The sequence below is a fragment of the Musca domestica genome, unplaced genomic scaffold, assembly GCF_030504385.1.
Source record: "Musca domestica strain aabys unplaced genomic scaffold, Musca_domestica.polishedcontigs.V.1.1 22, whole genome shotgun sequence".
NCBI classification, from domain to species: Eukaryota; Metazoa; Arthropoda; class Insecta; order Diptera; family Muscidae; genus Musca; species Musca domestica.
The window spans coordinates 166,643-187,200 of record NW_026712262.1 but is presented as its reverse complement, the minus strand read 5'-3'; the positions used below and the strand labels follow the sequence as shown (position 1 = coordinate 187,200).

General features: G+C 33.0%; 2 protein-coding genes across 3 annotated transcripts in view; one reads left to right on the top strand and one right to left on the bottom strand.

Annotated features, from left to right (window-relative positions):
• LOC101898919 (potassium channel subfamily K member 1) overlaps window positions 1-20,558 on the top strand; it is a 55,249-nt gene that overhangs the window by 28,847 nt on the left and 5,844 nt on the right. Inside the window, exon 1 of one of the 2 annotated variants that reach the window (XM_005175024.4) lies at window positions 14,167-14,852. The exons of the other annotated variant lie outside the window; for it this stretch is intronic. Within the exon in view, the coding sequence (XP_005175081.2) occupies window positions 14,366-14,852 (487 nt within the window). The 5' untranslated portion in view covers window positions 14,167-14,365. Of the gene's footprint in view, window positions 1-14,166; window positions 14,853-20,558 lie in introns of those variants that run through there. 2 annotated transcript variants of the gene reach the window in all.
• Window positions 713-8,064, bottom strand: LOC131802597 (uncharacterized). Its single transcript, XM_059122940.1, has 2 exons — window positions 7,868-8,064; window positions 713-2,817 (listed from the first exon to the last, which is right to left on the bottom strand). The coding sequence occupies exons 1-2, from the start codon at window positions 7,894-7,896 to the stop codon at window positions 2,061-2,063; spliced, it is 786 nt and encodes a 261-aa protein (XP_058978923.1). The 5' UTR covers window positions 7,897-8,064; the 3' UTR covers window positions 713-2,060.

Genomic DNA, 20,558 nt, shown 5'->3' with positions numbered 1-20,558 from the left:
GCTATACGAAAACGTGCACCTATACATACAATGTTCCACCACAAGAGCTTAAACTCATTAAGCACTACAAACACCAATTTTTAGACAAATCCTTGGGAAAAAGTAGCAAAAATCATCAAAATACCGAACATCAGGAGGTATACGAAAACATGGACCGATGTATCTCATTTTCAATACACAATACAAAGTGTCCTGCCAAATTTTGAAGCTCTACGTCAAGTAATTTGGGCTTTATCGTTATTTCAACAGACAGACAGACAGACGAACATTGCTAAATCGACTTAGAATTTGATGGTGATCATGAATATACAGGGTGAGATAAAAAAAACTGCAACAAGGTCAAACGCCATGATTTTTACAAACTTTATAAATTTTATTGAATGAAAGCAAAAAATTTCGAAAATAGCATCAAATTTTAGAATAAGTTTAGATTTGTTCGAATTGGTCACCTTTGGCACGAATTATGGCCTTCAAATGGCCAATGAAACCGTCTCACGCTGCCCGAATGTTTCTCTGCGGTATTTTGGCCCAACCCCGGTGAAGCGCTTGCTAGAGGGGATCGACACATCGGTATTTTTTAGTACCAACCTTACTTTCCAAAATACTCCAGACATAATAGTCCAACGGATTAGTATCCGGAAATTTTGGTGGCCATTGTGCGCTGGAAATGTAGTGAGGAATCTCATTTTGTAACCACTCTTAGGTGGCGCGAGTTAACTTCCGTACCGCCGAAAAATCAGAAAACAAGAATTATTCTGTTTTAGATGCCAAATACAACTGATGCTTTATTCAAAAATTCTTATATTTAAGCGATTTTACAATTATTGATTTTTCTTAGAGTTAACAAAGAACAAAGGAACATAAAATCTAGAGCTATCAAGAAAAATACTTAAGCTAAAAATTTGTATTGGGTACAGTAAAAGTAAACATTTCTTTTTGGGTTATTTCCGTCATAGTTTTATTACTAGTGTTGTTATTGTGATGTTGAAGTGGAGAATTATTGCTGACGAAATAATGTCAACAATATTGGTGTTAGCTCTTTGGTGCTTATGACAATGTTGTAACTAATAATGATGTTAATAATAATGATATTAATAATAATGATGTTAATAATAATGATGTTAATAATAATGGTGTTAACAATAATGATGTTTTTAATAAATGAGGTTGTGGTTGAAAATAATGAACTTAATAATAATGTTGTTTATTGGTGGCTGTAGGTAACTCCTCCCTCTCCAGAATGAAGTGAGGGCCAAAGGGGCTTCGGATCATTTGTGGCCAGAACTTCATTATTGTTGTGGGTTATGGAGTAGATTAATTTTATAGGCTTTCTTATTACTAATATTATTGATAATATTATGATTATAGAACTAATTATACCAAATGCGGAATAAGAAATTGTTTTGTAATTGTCAGAGTCTGTTTGAAGAAATTCGATATTTGCTTTATTTTGGAATCTGTATTGATCTAGTTTGGGTAATGTTAGTTCGTCTCTTATGGAGAGTGTTGTAATATTGTTTGAGAAGCTAGTTTGGAAGGTTATTGTGCTAATGTTTTCTTGGTGAATATTCGGTTTATCTGTATACCAGACATTATTAAATAAGATTTTGCATTCATTAAAATTAATAACAGAGGAAGACTTGATTGGTAGACTCTTAGTTACGTTGTTACATACTGTGGTTATGTTTCCTATTGGAGGGTTTATAAGCACTAGGTAATTTGGTTCTGGATATATTATGTCCGTAGTTAATCCTATGTCTCTAAGGTGACATGCCACCGTTTCTTCTCTAAGCAAAATTGATTTTAGGCAATCTCTATTTCTTTCGTATTGAGTTTCATAGTTGCAGTAAAATTTTTGTTCTATTTGTTTGCATCGGTTGTCGAAAAGATAAAGGTTATCATTGTTTATTAAAGCGTATTCACCGGTTATTATTTCTAAGGTGTTATTTATGGGGGTTTTGATTATGTGTAATAATTTAAATAGTTCATTAGAAATTATAGGAATTTGTATGTCAAATATTATGTTTGTGTCGTTATAATATGCTGTCAGTTGTAGTAATTCATATATGTTCTGGTGATATAATGTCCGTTGCATTGTTAAGTATGTTGTGTATTTCATTCAGTTCGTCAGTAGTTAATATTAATTTTGGGACGGTGTTAAGCCTTGCTAATACTACTGATTCTGCGATATCATTAAGATGGTCGGTAAGTATATCTATGTTAAAACTGATTTGAAGTAAATTTTGCATTTGGATTATTGCATTAACCGAGGGGTTTATGGCATTTCTTGTCTGGTTTTGAATCATCATTATAGAACGTTCTATTAGGTTTTGTTCTTCATTTATGTGATTGGTAATGTTTTCGAATCTTGTTATCATTTTGTTATTTAACATCATTTGGTTTTTAAGCGTTGTTTTTATTTGGGTATTTCCTCTAGTTAAATTGTCAATGTTTTTATTTAGTTCTTCTGCATCTTTGTAGTCCATATTTCCCGTTATGAATTTGATTGCTGATCCTAAGGCATTTACAAGTCCCCGTTTTTTCCTATAATTTGGGGTTAATATATCCAATTTGGCTGAGAGATTATTCAGTTTCAGTTTCGTAGTTCTAAGTTGTGATGCTGTAAATCTTGTCTCCTCTATTCGATCCAAAGTTTGCTTTATAGTGTTAATATTGTCGTTATATGTTTTAAGGTTAATAACATGGATTAGATGTTGAAAGTCTGTGATTAATTTAGCATCGCCTAGTTGTAGTGGTATAAGTCCCTGAGTCTGCGTTATGTTTGTTATTGTGACGTCGGATTGTACAGGTACGAACCTAAAAGACAAATAGAAGTCAGTTTATGTAAGACGTTTTCTTTTAATTTTGGCTTTATGTAGTTTTTGGTTATTTGACGTTATCAGCGTCACTTTCTTGTTTTCCTTGACTACCCTCTTTGAGAAGCGAGGGGTCATTTTGTTCCTCCCTGATTCCCTTCTGTATATTGTCTGGTTTTCAGTTAAATCTTCTGGTTCTTCCCTATTTGCGTTTAGTTTTTTTATACGTTTGTCAGTGTCCATGGATAATTTATCTTTAATAATTTTGTGTAAGTCATTTTGAAATTCTTGTAGTCTATTTAAGTAGTCATGTTCAGAGTTATAGCTTAATGTCTTTTCGAAGTTATAAGTCCTACCATAGAAGAGTTCAAATGGGGTTAAATTTGTAGCACTATGGATTGCGTTGTTATAGGTAAAAATGACTTCTAATAGTATTTCGTCGTGATTTAGTGGTATTTCTGATGACTTATACTTTTCGTAAACTATTCTGTAGGTCTCGGTAATGGTTGAATGTAATCTTTCTACGGGAGAGTTTCCTGTACTTTGATGAAATGATGTATAATGTAAGGTTATCTGATGCATTTTACAAAAATCTTTTATAATGGATGCATTAAATTCAGCGCCCTGATCACAAACAATTTTCTTGGGTATGCCGTGTAGGCTTATGAAATGTTTGAAACTTTTCAGAATTGATAGGCTATTCCTAGAGTCTAAAGAGTAAGCGGCTGCAAATTTAGAAAATTTGTCTATGATGGTAAGTATATTACGCTTGTTTATACAATAGATATCTGTGTGGATAATATCCAGTGGTTTTTCGGGAATTTCAGGTTTTTGAAATTTGGGTTTTGGTGGTTTCCTGTCATATTTTAAAGTTTGGCATGTATGACAATGATTAATACAATTTTGTATTTTGTTTTTCATGAAAGGGAAGTAGTACTCTCGTTTTAAGTGTGCATATGTCTCTTGAATACCTCTATGGTTATGGTTCATATGGTATTCATTAATTATTTTGTCTTGCTCATCAATGGTTCTTATGTCTTGTAGAATGTCCATGCATCGTACTAACTTAAATAGTTTGCTGTTTGCAAAGTATTTTGAGTAGGTGCTTTGAATTAATTTAAATGTATCGTCATCTGCCATAAGCGCAGAGACTTTATTTGGTGTTATATAAATTTGGAAAATGTTAGTCAATGTTTGTTCGTCGTACTTTTCTCTACGTATAGTCTTGCGTATTTTATTTTTAAATATTGTTTCTAAGGTTATTGGTGAGCCACCGATTTGAGTTTGAAATATAATTTGAATATTAAATTCGTTAATTGGTCTTTCTGATATCGGTATTCCATCGTCAACATTTTCGTCGGAGGAATGGATTGTTGTTCCTTGTGTACCATGGTTTGAGATGTTATCAACTGAATTAGTGTTTATATCGACATGTTCATTTACAGATAGATTGTCTAATTTAATACGACTTAGTGCGTCTGCGTTAGTATTTAATTTTCCTTTTTTGTAGATAATTTCATAGTCATATTCTTCTAGTTTTAATCTCCAGCGGATTAATTTTGAATTTGGTTCTTTTAGACTCATGATCCATGTAAGGGGCCTATGGTCGGTAATTATTTTAAATTTCCTTCCAAAAAGGTATGGCCTGAAATATTTTGTCGCCCATACGATAGCAAGTAATTCTTTTTCTATCGTCGAGTAATTTATTTCGCTATTCGATAATGTACGACTTGCGTAACATATAGGCTTGTCACTACCTATTGGTCCTTGGGAAAGTATTGCTCCTAAAGCAAAGTCGCTAGCGTCGGTGGTTAAATTAAATGGTTTTGAAAAGTCAGGATATTGGAGCAGTGGGTCGTTCATTAAAAGATTTTTGCAAGTAGCAAATGTGTTCAAATATCTCTCGTTTAATATTATTTTTCTCCCTTTCTTAAGACATTCTGTGAGGGGTTTCGTTAATTTCGAGAAATCTTGAATAAATTTCCTGTAATAACCTAGTAGTCCTAAAAATGATTTTATTTGTTTTTGTGTTTTTGGTACGGGGAAAGCTTTTATGGCATGAATTTTATCAGGGTTGGGTTTAATACCATCAGTGGAAATAACATGTCCGAGAAAAGAACATTCTTTCTTTAGGAATTCTGATTTGTCCAGTTGTATCTTAAGATTGGCTGTACGTAATTTACCGAGTACTTTTTTCAAGTGTTGTATGTGCTCCTCTAAGGAAGTTGAATATATAACTATGTCATCTAAATATACAAGGCAGACTGTCCCGATCAAGTCACTTAATACATTGTCCATTACCCTTTGGAAAGTGGATGGAGCATTTTTTAATCCAAAAGGCATCCTTACGAATTCATAGTGACCTCTATCGACAGAAAATGCTGTTTTACCAATATCTTTTGGGTGCATTTCGATCTGGTGAAAACCGCTAGCTAAATCTAAAGTTGTGAAGTAGAGACTTCTCCCCAATTTATCTAATATGTCAGTTATGTTGGGTATGGGATATTTATCAGAAACAGTTTTCTCGTTTAATTTGCGATAATCTATAACAAGTCTCCATTTTTGTATATTGCTCGAGTCTAATTTTTTTGGTACGATCCATATAGGAGCACTCCATGGTGAAAAACTTCTTCTAATTACACCTTGTTGCAACATTTTATCGATTTGTTTGCGTATTTCCTCTTTGTGTATGTAAGGGTACCTGTATGATTTTGTAAAAATGGGTTTGTCGTCAGTTGTCCTTATTTGGTGTTTGATTTGATTCGAGAATGTCAATTGTTCTCCCTCCTTGAAAAACACATCTTCAAAGCATTTGCAAACCTTCAGCAAAGCTTGTTTTTCCTCTTTATTAAGATGACCGGTCCTTATCGAATCTAAAATGTCATGATTATCATTCATACAGTTGTGTTCTAAACTGAAGTTATTAACTTCGATGTAATTCTGGTCGTTGTATGGTGTCGTCTTTATTGGTTGTTCAATGTATGCAATTTTATCATGTCCAGAAGTATTAACTATTTCCACAAGGCTGTACCACTTTTTAGAATGATACAGTCCCTCTGAAATAAAGAGGTCAGAACCCAAAAAAGTCCTTGGGAGAAAAAAGCTACCATTTTGTGTGTCTACCGGTACATTAATAACAACTCTGGAAGAGCTTGGAATAATGAATTTCTCAGAAGTGAAATTGGGTTTGAGATGAATAGGTATGATGGCTTGACTTGTTACTAGAGTTTTGTTACCTAGGTCTATTTTAGCTTTGAGAAAATCTAATATGTCCAATCCTATTAGTCCATCGAAATAGTTGTGAAATTTGAAGACAAAAAATTCTGTATCTCCTTTTTGTTTGAATTCCGTAAATAAGGGTAGTTTAATTTTTTTTGTCCAGTGAGTGTTTAGTTAAAATTGTTGTGATTGTAATTGGTTTGCAAGTCATACACTCTTCGTCATTTACAAATTCTGGGTTTATGAATGATGACGATGCTCCAGTATCTATTAAAAATTTCAGGGGTCTACCAAATGGGGAGGATATGTTAATATAGGGTAATGTGTGTCCATGTTTGTTAATATCTAAGTATCCCGTTGGTGTGGGTAGGCATTCATATGAAAATTTTCATTATCAACTATTACATTTTCGTATTCCGTTCTAATACCATTATTTTGTTGGTCTTTTAGATCGTTCATGTCATTATCATCATTTTGATGATAAGTGTAGTTTTGTTCGAAGTCATTGTCATGTGTTTGTCCGTGGTAATATCCGTCTAGATCATTATGGTAAGCTTGAGACACATTGACGTTGTTTAGGTACGATGTCTGTCTCGTTTGTGTAGTCATAGGTTTTCTTAAATGACTATAACCAGAACTAACATCCATTGGTTCTGGTGGTGGTAAGGGTTTGGTCGTAAGCTGTTGCTGCCTGAAGTTGCTGAATTTGCTCTGTCCGGACCCATTGTGAGAAAAGGTATTTCCATTAGGTGCTTGAGGTCCCTTTTGTGAAAATGCATTAGTTATTGGATTATATTGATTTCTTCCCTGAGTATTAACCGTGTTTTGGAATCTATTTATATTGTTTTGTGCGTAATGGTGAATTTGTCCGTGTGTAAATCTATGTGTGTTATTCATATTTGGTTGGTAATTACGAGCAGGGGCATAATTCCGTGTATTCTGTCTATACCTTGGTTGGTAGAATGGTTGGTTGTAAGTAAGTCTTCTTGAATATTGTATATTTTGTTCCTGAATGCAGAATGTTAATGCTTCATCTAATGAATCGGGTCTCATAGACCTAATCATTGAGCCAAGGGGTTCTCGGAGGCCTATTAAGAATGCATCTAAGCACATTTTAGCGTTAAATTCGCGCCTCGAGTTTATGACATGTTTGTTAGTTTCATGAATTGATATATTATTATTTATTGCTGCCTGTAGCTCTATAACTGAACCATAAAATTCTTGCACAGTCTGATTATTTTGTCGTAAATTGTGGAGTTCACGCACAAGGGAGGTTTCACTCCTTTTATCCGAATATTTAAGTATTAGATTCGCTTTAATTACCTCCCAAACTAACGGAGTACCGGATGAATTAAGTACTTCATTAGCTTCTCCCACTATTTTGTTTCTGATGGCTCTAAGCACTACTGTTGCTTGGTTAGAACCATCGATATTCGCTAATATTCTTAAAATCTCTTCAACGTTTTCTAAAAAATCATTTAGTTGCCTTGGATTTCCATTAAATGTTGGTAAATCTTTTACGGCATCTGGAATTTTTAATGTTTCGTATGCTTGAGAGGATTGTGACGGTTGTTGAGATTGTAGCGCCTGAGGGGCACTAATGTCATTAACGGTAGTCATTTCTTGTTGTTCCGGTATTGCAGTTAAGTATCGAATAGAATATGGTCTTGGTCTTAGTCTTCGCATTTAATATAATTACCCTTTTTATTGATTTGAGATATTTTGATTAGCCTTTTTCTTTATAATTGAAATATTTCTTTGCTTATTTCTGTTTTATATTTTATAAAGTAATATAATAGTGATAAATATTATAATTTTCTTAAAATAATTACCCTAGTATTATCATAATAAATAATTTCATTGTTGATTTCCAAGGTTTTTATCTGCTTCTTTCCTCCGATGAGACCTGTATAAGTTGCTTGTAGATATGGACTGCTTCAGGACTATTTCTTGTTCTTCACTTGTAGTTGTTGTTTGTTGTTTTAATTGTTGCTTGTTTTTGTTTTTTTTTTTTTTTTTTTTTTTTAGTTTTTTTTTTTTTGTTTTTGTTACGGTTGTTGTTATTGTTATATGTTATTAACTTTTAATTGTTATTTTTAGTTGATTTTCCTTTTTTTTTTTTTGATCTTCACTGTATTGTTATTTGTTTTTGTTAGTTGGTTTTTTTCTTGTTTTATCTGATCTGATCCACTATGACCGTATTATTTGTTGATATTCCTTCAACGATTTTCATTAAATATTTATTCCAACCAAAAAGATATTCATTCTCTCCGGATGGTAATATTTGTTGATATTCCTTCAACAAAATATTATTTATGAATTTATATATATTTTTTATTTAAGATATAATTTGTTGATATTCCTTCAACAATTTTTATTAAATATTTATTCCAACCAAAAAGATATTCATTCTCTCCGGATGGTAATATTTGTTGATATTCCTTCAACAAAATATTATTTATGAATTTATATATATTTTTTATTTAAGATATAATTTGTTGATATTCCTTCAACAATTTTTATTAAATATTTATTCCAACCAAAAAGATATTAATTCTCTCTGGATGGTTATATTTGTTGATATTCCGTCAACAAAATATTATTTTTGATTTTAAATATATATTTTTATTTAAGAGATATTCCTTCTCTTCTTATAGTAAATTGTTGATATTCATTCAACAAAATACTATATTGTATTGGCACTTGATTTTCTCGGTTGTACGGACGTAGGTTCTTTTTTTTTTTTTCCGATTGTTGGCGCACGATTTTTCTCCTTAAGGATTACTTGATATACCGTCAAGCCTAATTAATTTAATATATTTTTTTCTTCACCAAATTTTTCTTAAAAAAAATTTTTATGTCCTTTAAAGGATAGTTCACTGTTTTTTCCACAATTAACTTGTCACTGTTTTTTTTTTTGGTTTTTTTTTTCTGTTTTAAGGATACATTTATTTAATTATATTTTTTTTTCACTTGAGAAAGACCGCACCAACAATGGCCGTACGACTGCGCCAGTTAACTTCCGTACCGCCGAAAAATCAGAAAACAAGAATTATTCTGTTTTAGATGCCAAATACAACTGATGCTTTATTCAAAAATTCTTATATTTAAGCGATTTTACAATTATTGATTTTTCTTAGAGTTAACAAAGAACAAAGGAACATAAAATCTAGAGCTATCAAGAAAAATACTTAAGCTAAAAATTTGTATTGGGTACAGTAAAAGTAAACATTTCTTTTTGGGTTATTTCCGTCATAGTTTTATTACTAGTGTTGTTATTGTGATGTTGAAGTGGAGAATTATTGCTGACGAAATAATGTCAACAATATTGGTGTTAGCTCTTTGGTGCTTATGACAATGTTGTAACTAATAATGATGTTAATAATAATGATATTAATAATAATGATGTTAATAATAATGATGTTAATAATAATGGTGTTAACAATAATGATGTTTTTAATAAATGAGGTTGTGGTTGAAAATAATGAACTTAATAATAATGTTGTTTATTGGTGGCTGTAGGTAACTCGCGTGCTGAGTGCGATGGTGCTGAGTCCTGTTGGAATATCCAAGGTCTGCGGCCAAAATGTTTGTGTGCACAAGGCTTAAATACACCCCTGCAGAATATTTTCGCGATAATATTCGGCATTTATTCTGATGCCATGGTCGATTAATACGAGCGGAGAGCGACCATCGGCTGTTATGGCGGACCACGCCATCGCCATGGCCGGCGCTTGAGTTCTGGTGGCCAACCGAAGGTGCACATTTTCAGCTGACCTCTTTGGAAAGTAAACACGATCATTTTGTTTGTTTACAAACTGCTGGACAACGAATGTTTTCTCATCGAAGAAAACCAAATTCAGCAGTTTCTGTTTTTTATTATTGCTTAAGATATGTGTTTGTTTGTTTTTTGTGGGAATGTAAATTGTATTTGCTCATTTGTGTACACGCTTATCTCTTTTTTTTACTAATGCTTATCAGTCGAATTTCAAACTGAAGAAAAGATCGCAGCGGATTTGTAAATACGAATGTCTGTATGTACGGATATCTACTAAAAAGTACACAAAAGTTAGTGTAATTCATAATCTTTAGGATGCCCATGCAATTGAATTGAATGGACCCCCATCTTGGTTTGTGTCCGCCGTTCATGTTTGACGAAATTGTAAACGTTACTTAATTAGTCGCATGTCTAAGCGGGATAAATAGCTGATTTGTTTTTTTTTTTATTTATGTAAACAATAAACACAACAACAATGGCAATAGCAATAACAATAAGCAATATGAGCAAATGCTGCACAATCAGATTCATTCTTTGCTTCCGAAGCATATATTCTGAGAATTTTTTTGTAAGCAATCCCAAGATTGGCGGTGATGGGGTGGCCAGGGTTGCCATTGGGGGTTTTTAAAGTTTTAAAGTGTTTGGGCTTTATAGCAAAGAGTATTATAAAGGGTGATTTTTATACCCTCCACAATAGTATGGAGGGAATATTAAGTTTGTCATTCCATTTGTAACACCTCGAAATGTACCACAAAGTATATATATATTCTTGATCAGCATGAAATTCTATGTCGATTTAGCGATGTTCGTCCGTCTGGGGAAATCACTCTAGCTTCCGAACGAAATGAAGTAGGTTGATAAAATGTTACTCAAATGTATATTATGTCTGCGGGACTCTTGGTACTAAAAATGGGCCATGTAGGTCTACGTTTTGATATAGGTCCCATATAATGTAACCTCCCTATTTTCGATATTTTGTTGATTTAAGCGGCATTATTCACCGGAATTGTTTCAAATTTGGTATTTGAAGTTCGTAATGGATACTACAGCCTATGACAGAAAATTGTCTGTGAAGGTCCACGCCTTCCTATAGCCCCTATATAACAGTACCTCCCTATACACCAGGGTTCGTGGTTTGTTTCAAATGTCTTTAGCTTGGTCTATAATTTTGCCATACATATAAAAGAGTGGTGAAATAACTGACTGAGAATCAATGCCCAGACGAAACGACTGAACCTAGAATATTGAAACTTTGCACGAGGGTCAGTCGTGGCGTATAGACGTGTGATATGAAATTCGTACTAAAACGGTACAGAAAATACTAAAATGCATTAAAAATTGGAAACTTTGTATTGGACAAACGGAATGAACTAGAAATTTAGAAATGAAAGTCACTGATGGTTTCCAGGATAAATGTACCAATAGGTTTTTGGAAATTCCATCTTTAGATAACGAAAAGTTCTAAAATGGTACTAAACCTCTAAAATGGTACCTTTTGGTATTACGTAAACGAAAACTTGAAATTTGGTATGAGAATCAAGGTTGGAAAGTATATTTAATATATGAAGGTAGCTTTTGAAATGTGTACCAAGTTTGCGAACTGTACCAAATGGTACCAAATTTGTAACTTTTTTTTGGGGTGAACGGATAAAGCAGGTATTTTAAAATTTTGTATCGGGGTCCCTTTTTGGGATAGGTTCGTGATACAGAGGTGTTTTTGGAAATGGGTACTGCAAGTGCACAAAATGTACTAAATAGTACAATATTTGCCCTAATTTTTTTCCATATGTGTAGCGTTGACATATGGAGGTAGTTTCGGAAATGTGTACTACTATTGTACGAAAAGTACTGAATGGTACTATACTTGGTATTATGTAAAGAAAAGAGATAAAGTTCTGAAATTTGATATTTCGATTACCGGTGGTATCTGTGTTTGAGATTTGGCGGAGATTTGAAAATGCGTCCTTTATTAGTACGAAAGTACTAAATGGTACTAAATTTTATGTTGGGTGAATGTAAGAGCTGGAATCCTGAAATGTGATATTTAGGTCTCTGTTGGTATCAGGAAAGAGAGATATGGAGATGGTTTTGTAAATGTGTACTATAATTGTAAGAAAAGTACTAAAAAGTACCTAAATTTGGTATTGGGCGAAGGAGTACAACTGAAATCCTGAAATTTTTTTTATAGATATCACAGTTGGTGTTCTTGGTTAAGATATGGAGGCTGCTTTGGAAATGTGTCCAGTATTTGTACGAAAAGTACTAAATGGTATTAAATTAGATATTGGGTGAAGGGATAGAGCTGAAACCGAGGAATTTTATATTGCGATAACTTATGTTGTATAGGATTGAGATATGGAACGTTTTCGAAAATCAGTACTAAAATTGTACTAAAAGTACCAAATGATACTTAATTTGGTATCGGGGGAAGGAATAGGCCTGGGATCCTCAAATTTGATATTGAGGGCTCTGTTGGTATCTGGAATTGAGGCATGGAGATGGTTTTGGATATGTGTACTATAATTGTATGAAAAGTACCAAATAGTACCTAAATGTGGTATTGAGTGAAAATTTGAAACAGATGTCAAAAATCTGAAATTTGATATACAAGTCTCTGTTGGTCTCAACTGCATACTATAATTGTTCGAAAAGTACTAAATGCTACTAATTTTGTATCACTGTTGGTATCTAGGTTGGAGAAACGCATATTAAACAGGATTTTAGATATGCGTACTAAATGTTACAAAATTTTGTATTGGCTGAAGAGATACATCACAAATTCTGAAATTTCATATAGAAGCCACTGTTGGTTTCTACGGCTTATTTATGGAGATTTTGACATAATTTCGGACAGCAACATTGGATGTGGGTCATTGTTCAATAATCTTGCTAATATCATCCTCGATAAACTACCGAAAAAAGGAAAAACTTGAACTTTATGATCTTCTGTCTTAGGAGCACCTGTAAAAGGGTTTCTGTCTATAAAATTTGTGTAAGATGTTTTCTGTCTGTAGAAGACCTAGGAGAGGTATTATATCTGAAGATGACATATCAAGGTGGCATATCAATAGAAGATCTGTTTTGTCCATAGAAGTCCTGTAAAAGGTCTTTAGTCTGCAGAAAGGGGGTTTTGTTTATAGAAGACCTATAAAAGGCTGTAGAAGATCTGTTAATGATCTTCTTTCTATAGAGGACCTGAAAAAAGGTTGCTATCTATAGAAAACATCTGAACGACCTTCTGTAATAAATCATTTGTCTGTAGAAACCCTGTAAAACGTTTAATGTTAATGTCTGTAGAAGATCTGTAAGTGATTTAATGAAGATTTAGAAGATTAGATAATGATCTTCTGTCTATAGAGGATCTGAAAAGAGTCTCATATCTATAGAAGACCTATAAAAGGTCTTCTGTCTACAGAAATGGTCTTCTTTCTACATAGGACCAGTAATAGATCTTCTCCCTTTAGAAGAACCGTAGAAGGTTTAATGTCTGAAAAAGATCTGTAAATGGCTTAATATCTGAAGAAGACTTATTAATGATCTTCTGTCTATAGTGGACCTGAAAAAAGTCTCCTATCTATGAAAGACCTGTAAACGATCTTCTGTCTTCAGAGGCCCTCTATAAGGCCTTCTGTCTATAGAATAGAGAAGAAGACGTTGTTTTATCTACGGAGAACCTGTAATAAATTATCTGTCTATAAAAAAACTGTAGTAGGTTAAATGACTGTAGAAGGCCTGTAAATGATTTAATGGCTGTGGAAGATCTATTAATGATCTTCTGTCTATAGTGGACCTGATAGAAAACTCCCATGCAGAGGCTTTTCTTTTTTTAAAGAAGACCTCTATAAGGTCTTCTCTCTGTAGAAGGACCCACAAACGGTATTTTGCTTATAGAGAACCTCAAAAAGGCCTTCGGTAAGATTATGGCCTATAAAAGGCCTGTAAATATCTTCTGTTAAAAGAGGTAATTTAAAGGCCTTCAAAGACATATAAAGGTCTTTTTGGATAGAAGACCTGTAAAAGGTATTGTTTAGGCTATCTATAGATGAAGCTTTTCCATTTATAGAATATCTCTAATATGGCTTTTATCTTTAAAAACTCCAAAAAAATTATCACAATAAATTCCGACCACTTTCTTGAAAAAAAAATCTCTAAACGGCAACCCCCATATACTGGACAACTAGCTGACTGATACTCTTCAGCAGACATAACTGAAAATGACAAAACAAAAACGCCAACGAAAACGAAATATGAGATAATACAGTAACGTAATAAAAAAAAACCTAGAAAGAACCCCACAAATGCAGCGAATGAATAAACAACAACAGATAACAGAGAAGCTAAAAAATTTGAATTCACATTTTAGTCTGATCTTGGACATGGACGGGTGTATTTATGACAGTGAAACCACATTTTAAGAAAGAATTCAAAAAAATATATATGCTACACATATATAAATAAATTGTTGATTGTGCAAAAATATTGAAACAAAACAAAAAATATTTAAACAAAAAAAAAAAAGAAAAATAAAACAAATCAAATACAAAAAAATAAAATGCCGCTCAAAGAAGGCTATGATAATTTGGAAGGCTTCGACAATGGCCATCCCGCATCAACGATAATAACAAATGAAACACCATCGTCCGCCCCAATTGGTCGTCTAATTTCCATGTCTGATCCTAGTATTTATAAAAAATCCACCTCATCGTTGCGAACACCACACAATTGCGTTCGAAAAAAATCTAATATAAGTTTAAATAACGGTGTCAGTATCGGTTCGATATGTCTGATACGTTCCACCTATCAAGAATCGGATGACGGTACAACGGCACATCTCGTGCCCGGTTCAACGATCGAGTGTTGCCCACCGAAATATCGCAAAGAACGTCTTCTGTTTATGACATTCGTATTATTTTATATCGGTTTCTTGGCCCTCGGTGCCGTGCTATTTCGTCACATAGAATATCCTATGGAGTTGAAGGAACGTTCAGCCATTACAGCCCTGCGAAATAGTTTTTTACAGAAATATACACAAGTTAAGGGTAAGAGAGGGAGATATAATTTTTATTTATTTTTTTTTTCTTCTGGATCAGAACACACTGTCAACTTATGTTTATTCGTCTGTTTTCAAATTATGCCTATTCGACTGTTTGTCTTTCTTTGAATTCCTGCTCTTGAGGGGAAATTTAAGCCATAAAAATATTTTCTACGATTCCACAATACGATTTGAAACAATAAAAGTTGACGCGCATATAAATACAATAGAAGCCCTGGCTGACCAAATTCAAGCTATAATTTTGAAATTCTGAGTTAACATAATTATCAACTTTGTTCCGTTTACAAACAATCTAGAAGAATTAGTCGATCCGCTGATAGATACATGTAATCAATATATAATCATTTATAAACATTGCGAAATGTTTTAAGGAAGTCATTGGAAAAAAATGTTTTCACAAAAAATCCAATTTTTTTGGCAGAAAGTTCTTAAACAACTTAAATCTTTTTGACATGAAATCTTTAACAGAACTTCTTAAAAACTTCACGAGTTTTGGGAATCAAGTCCTTGAATAAACAAAATCCATCCATGTTTTATACCCTCCACCATACTATGGAGGGTATATTAATTTTGTCATTCCGTTTGTAACTCCTCGAAATACTCATGTCAGACCCAACAAAGTATATATATTCTTGATCAACGTAAAATTATAAGACAATTTAGCCATGTCCGTCTGTGTGTCTGTCTGTCCGTCTGTCTGTTGTAGTCACGCTATCTTTCAAACGAATTGAGATAGAAGTCTAAAATTTTGCTTACATGTATATTTTGCCAGTAGGCAGGTTAAGTTCGTAAATGGCCCATGTAGGTCCACGTTATCATATAGCCCCCGGAATCGTTTCAAATTTTGCATTTGAAGTTCGAAATGGATACTACAGCCTGAGGCAGAAAATTGTCTGTGCAGGTCCACGTCTTCGTATAGCCCCCATATAACGGTGCCTCCCTATATGCGGTATTTTGATGATTTTAGCGACATTATTCACCGGAATTGTTTTAATTTTTTTGTTTAAAGTTCGTAATGAATACTACAGCCTAAGGAAGAAAATTGTCTATACAGATCCACGTCTTCGTATATGGGGGATATAACGGTACCTCCCGATATTCGGTATTTTGATGATTTTAGCAACGTTATTCACCGGAATTGTTTCGAATTTGCTATTTGAAGTTCATAATGGATACTACAGCCTAAGACAGAAAATTGTTTGTGCAGGTCCACGCCTTCGTATAGCCCCCATATAAAAGTCCCTCCCGATATTCGGTATTTTGATCATTTTAGCGACATTATTCACCGGAATTGTTTCAAATTTGGTATTTGAAGTTCGCAATGAATACTAAATCCTAAGACAGAAAATTGTTTGTGCAGGTCCACGCCTTCGTATAGCCCCCATATAACGGTGCCTCCCGATAATCGGTATTTTGATGACTGTAGCTACAATATTCCCCGATTTTTTTCTAAGTTTCGCATTTAAATATTGTAATGGCTTATAACCTACCTATGCAGGTCCATGTCGTCGTTTTTTTAACCAGAAAATCCTTTTTAATATATTAAAAAAATATTTTGGATCGAAGGTTGACAAAGATATTTAGATACGCAAAAATTAGACCATTAAAAAGTTTTTTTACAAATAAAAAAGCAGTGAGTTCGGCCGTAAAACATAAGCTTTGACAATATTCAAATATTAAAATTAAAAAAAAAAATCCTATGAATAAGGTAGCTAAAATTATCAAAATAGCAAATATAGGGAGGTACCGTTATATCGATACTATACGAAAACCTGGACCTGCATAGAACATTTTCTGTCACAGGCTGTAGTACTTATAAGGAACTTTAAATACGATATTCGAAACAATTTCGGTGAATATTTTACCTAAAATCATCATAATACCGAATAAAGGGTGGTACTGATGTATGGAGCCTATGCGAAGACCTGTCTTAGACTGTAGTTCCAATTACAAACTCCGGTGAATAATGTCCCTAAAATTGTCAAAATGTCGAATTTCGGGATGTACAATTGTATGTGGGTCAATTTAGACATTTCTTTTCCAGGAGGTAAAGTGATTGGAAAGAACATCTAGTAAACAATTCTAGCTACAATTTTCAATGGATTTTTAAACAATTCCATTGAAAATTGTAGCTAAATTCATCAAAATACCGAATATAGGGTGGACCTACATTGACAATACTTTTCCAGGCGGTAAATTACTCAGAAGGAACTCCTTTTGTGGAATTTCAGACAATCATAAAAATACCGAATATCAGGGGTACCGTTATATGGGGTATATATGCCATCGTGGACCGAACTTGACTTGCCTGCCTGATCTGTGCAAAATTATAGCTTTCTATCTTTATTTGTTTTGACTCTAGCGTGATTACATCAGACAGATGAACGGATCTGGCTAAATCGTCCTAGAATTTTACGCTGATCAAGAATATATACCTTGTTATGTCTAAAATTATTATTTCGATGAGTTACAAACAGAATGACAAACTTAATATACCCTAAAATGTCACCTTTTATTGGGAAAGATATATTGTTCTATATTTAAATTAAAATTAAATTTCATTATACTCCTTATTTGTAAGGAAGTTTTTTTTTGACAAATCCATCCAAAATAGCATGTTTTGGCAATATAGAAGATTGTTGAAATTGTTTTCATATATTTAACAATTTTTGACAAATTAATTATTTTTAAAATATTCTTAAAATTATAGCAATGGTCAATATTTTACCGAATAAATAAAATGTTCAACTATTGGACCATCCATTATCCAGTTCATCTAATTTCTTGTTTAATATATTTCATAATTTTTCAAAATGGAAGACATTTTCGCGGAGGTATTGTAAAAAAAAATTAACTGATATATACCGACTCAACACCAGCTCTAATATTGGAACTTCGGATCAAATAGTGGCAGAAATAGTGAAATATTGTGTGCCATTTGTTTTTTTCTTTTCACAAATTATAGAAAACAAGTAAAAAAGCTGTAAGTTCGGCCGGGCCGAACTTTGAATACCCTCCACCATTTGGTACAAATTTGGCAATTTTCAAAAAAATAAAATCCGTAGTATAGTATAAGCTGTAGTATCCATTACGAACTTCAAATACACAATTTGAAATAAGTCCGGTAAATAATATCGCTAAAATCATCAAAATACCGAATATCGGGGGTTCCGTTATATGGGGCTATACGAACACGTGGACCTGCACAGACAATTTTCTGTCATAGGTTGTAGTATCCATTACGAACTTCAAATGCGAAATTTGAAATAATTCCGGTAAATAATGTCGCTAAAATCATCAAAATACCGAATATCGGGAGGTACCGTTATATGGGGGCTATACAAAGACGTGGACCTAAATGGCCCATTTTCAATACCAAAAGTCCTGCAGACATAATACACATTTGAGTAAAATTTTATCAACCTACTTCATTTCGTTCGGAAGCTAGAGTGATTTCCACAGACGGACGGGCATTGCTAAATCGACATGAGTTTTATGCTGATCAAGAATATATACTTTGTTGGGTCTTAAATGTATATTTCGAGGTGTTACAAACGGAATGAAAAACTTAATATACCCTCCATACTATGGTGGAGGGTATAAAACTCCGTTAGATTATAAAAGTTGAGCCAAAGACAGTTATGAAAGGTCAGTCATACCGTACACCACTATTCATATTCAGTAAAGCTACCTGTAACACTAGAACCAATTATGACCAACAAATACCAATTTTTAGACAAATCCATGAAAAAATGTGGCAAAAATCATTAAAATACCGAATATCGGGATGTACCCTTATATGGGGACTATACCAAAACGTGGACCGATATATCATTTCATTTTCAATACCAACCATCCTAGACATAATACTAATTATTCTGTTAAATTTTGGCGCTCTACGTCAGACGGACATCGTTAAATCGTCTTAGAATTTTATGCTGATTATGAATATATATATATATATATATATATATATATATATATATATATATATACTAGCTGGCCCGGTCCGCGTTGCCGGCCCGTAGTTTTTTTCTATTATGCATAAATTTGTAGATATGTTGAAATTTTTGTATAAAATTTTCAACCTTTGAAATGTGGTCAAATTAGACGGTACCTTTCTATGGGCACTACTCCTAAACATCGACCTACATTGAAAACTTTCTTCTACCCCTTATAATCCAAGATGACAAATAGAGGCCAAATCCAAAAAATGTAGCAGAACAACATAGCATGTCAAACCGAAAAAAATCGCGTGATTTATATAAGTAAAAATGGTTTTATCCACCTCATAATTGAGGGCAGAATGATTTCAGAATAGTCAAATATAATTACTATTTTACACCATTACCGTAAGATGGGAATTAATTTTACTTGCCATTTAAATTGTAATTTGGAGACCCCATAAAATCCATATTTTTCATCATAGTATAATTCAATGACGATTCAACAAATATTCGGTCCAGTGCTACTTTCTTATATTTGTAATTTATTCATGTTTTCATAATTTATTTCATATAGATGTACATCCCGTTGCCAAAGAAGAGGTTCTCCACACCCTTAGAAACAAAAATGCCAAATAAGGGCCGAAGAGGTTCTCCACCCCCCTAACTGATTTTACTCCCAAAGTATTTTGCATTTCGAGCTCTCATTGGACGGATTATTGAAATGAGCCCCAATAGGCTTTTTCGTTCATTTTTGTTTGTTTAAATGTGTTCGCATCTTCCAGCTGAACTACGATGCAGGCCCTGGAGTTGAAAGGTAGATGTCAGTTAACATCGTATTTATTTTTGAAAAATTGACAAAAGCAGATCTTCAACTTCAATCTTCAACTTGTTCGCTAATTTTTTACAGCAAATGTTTAATGATCCTTACAAAGTTTGTCAATAGAATGTACTACTATTTTAAAATTAGATTCCATTGCATTTCTTTTTTCGATTTTTTCCCGATTTGAAAATTTTTGCAATGACATTTTTTTCAAAATTTTTTATCGATTTCTAAAAAAAAAAAATAATTATCTTTTAACTTTGGTGTGACCGCGTTAAATTATTTCGATATCATCTATTCCGTTTCGCCACCACATAATTCGGTACTACACTTCCATTTAACCTGCCATCAATTTCAGTTCTCAAGAAATCAAGTCAATTAAATAAATTGGTATTAGTATTCGAATTCAAAAAAAAATATAAAAACACTACAAATGTACATTAGAAAAAAGTAAGTCAAAATTAGAAAAAATCATGCAAAATAAAACATTACTATTGTACATTTGAAAAGTCAAAATGAACATTTTAATATATAACATTTTTACGCGTTTTTTTTTTTTTTGGATATTATCATTTTCGGAGAAGAGACAATTCCGTAAATATACCCTCCTTTCTAGTATAAAATTTCGTTTTAGGAAATGGGTGTCAAAAAAAATATTCTGCACAAATTTTAAATAGAAAACTCAGAATAAATTTAGATGTATGAGTTGAATAGTATTTAAGAAAGTAAATTCCTTTTTTATTTTCGACAAATTCAACACTTTTTCCGGACATAAACACATACATAGAAATAAAATCGAATTTTGCTCGCACTTTAAAACGAACAATTCAAGTTTGCTCTTATATGAGCGAAACCGTAAATAGAGTTTTGCTCGTTTTGTATTTTTAACACACACAGGACTGCTCCCGCTCAAATTCGAGCAGGT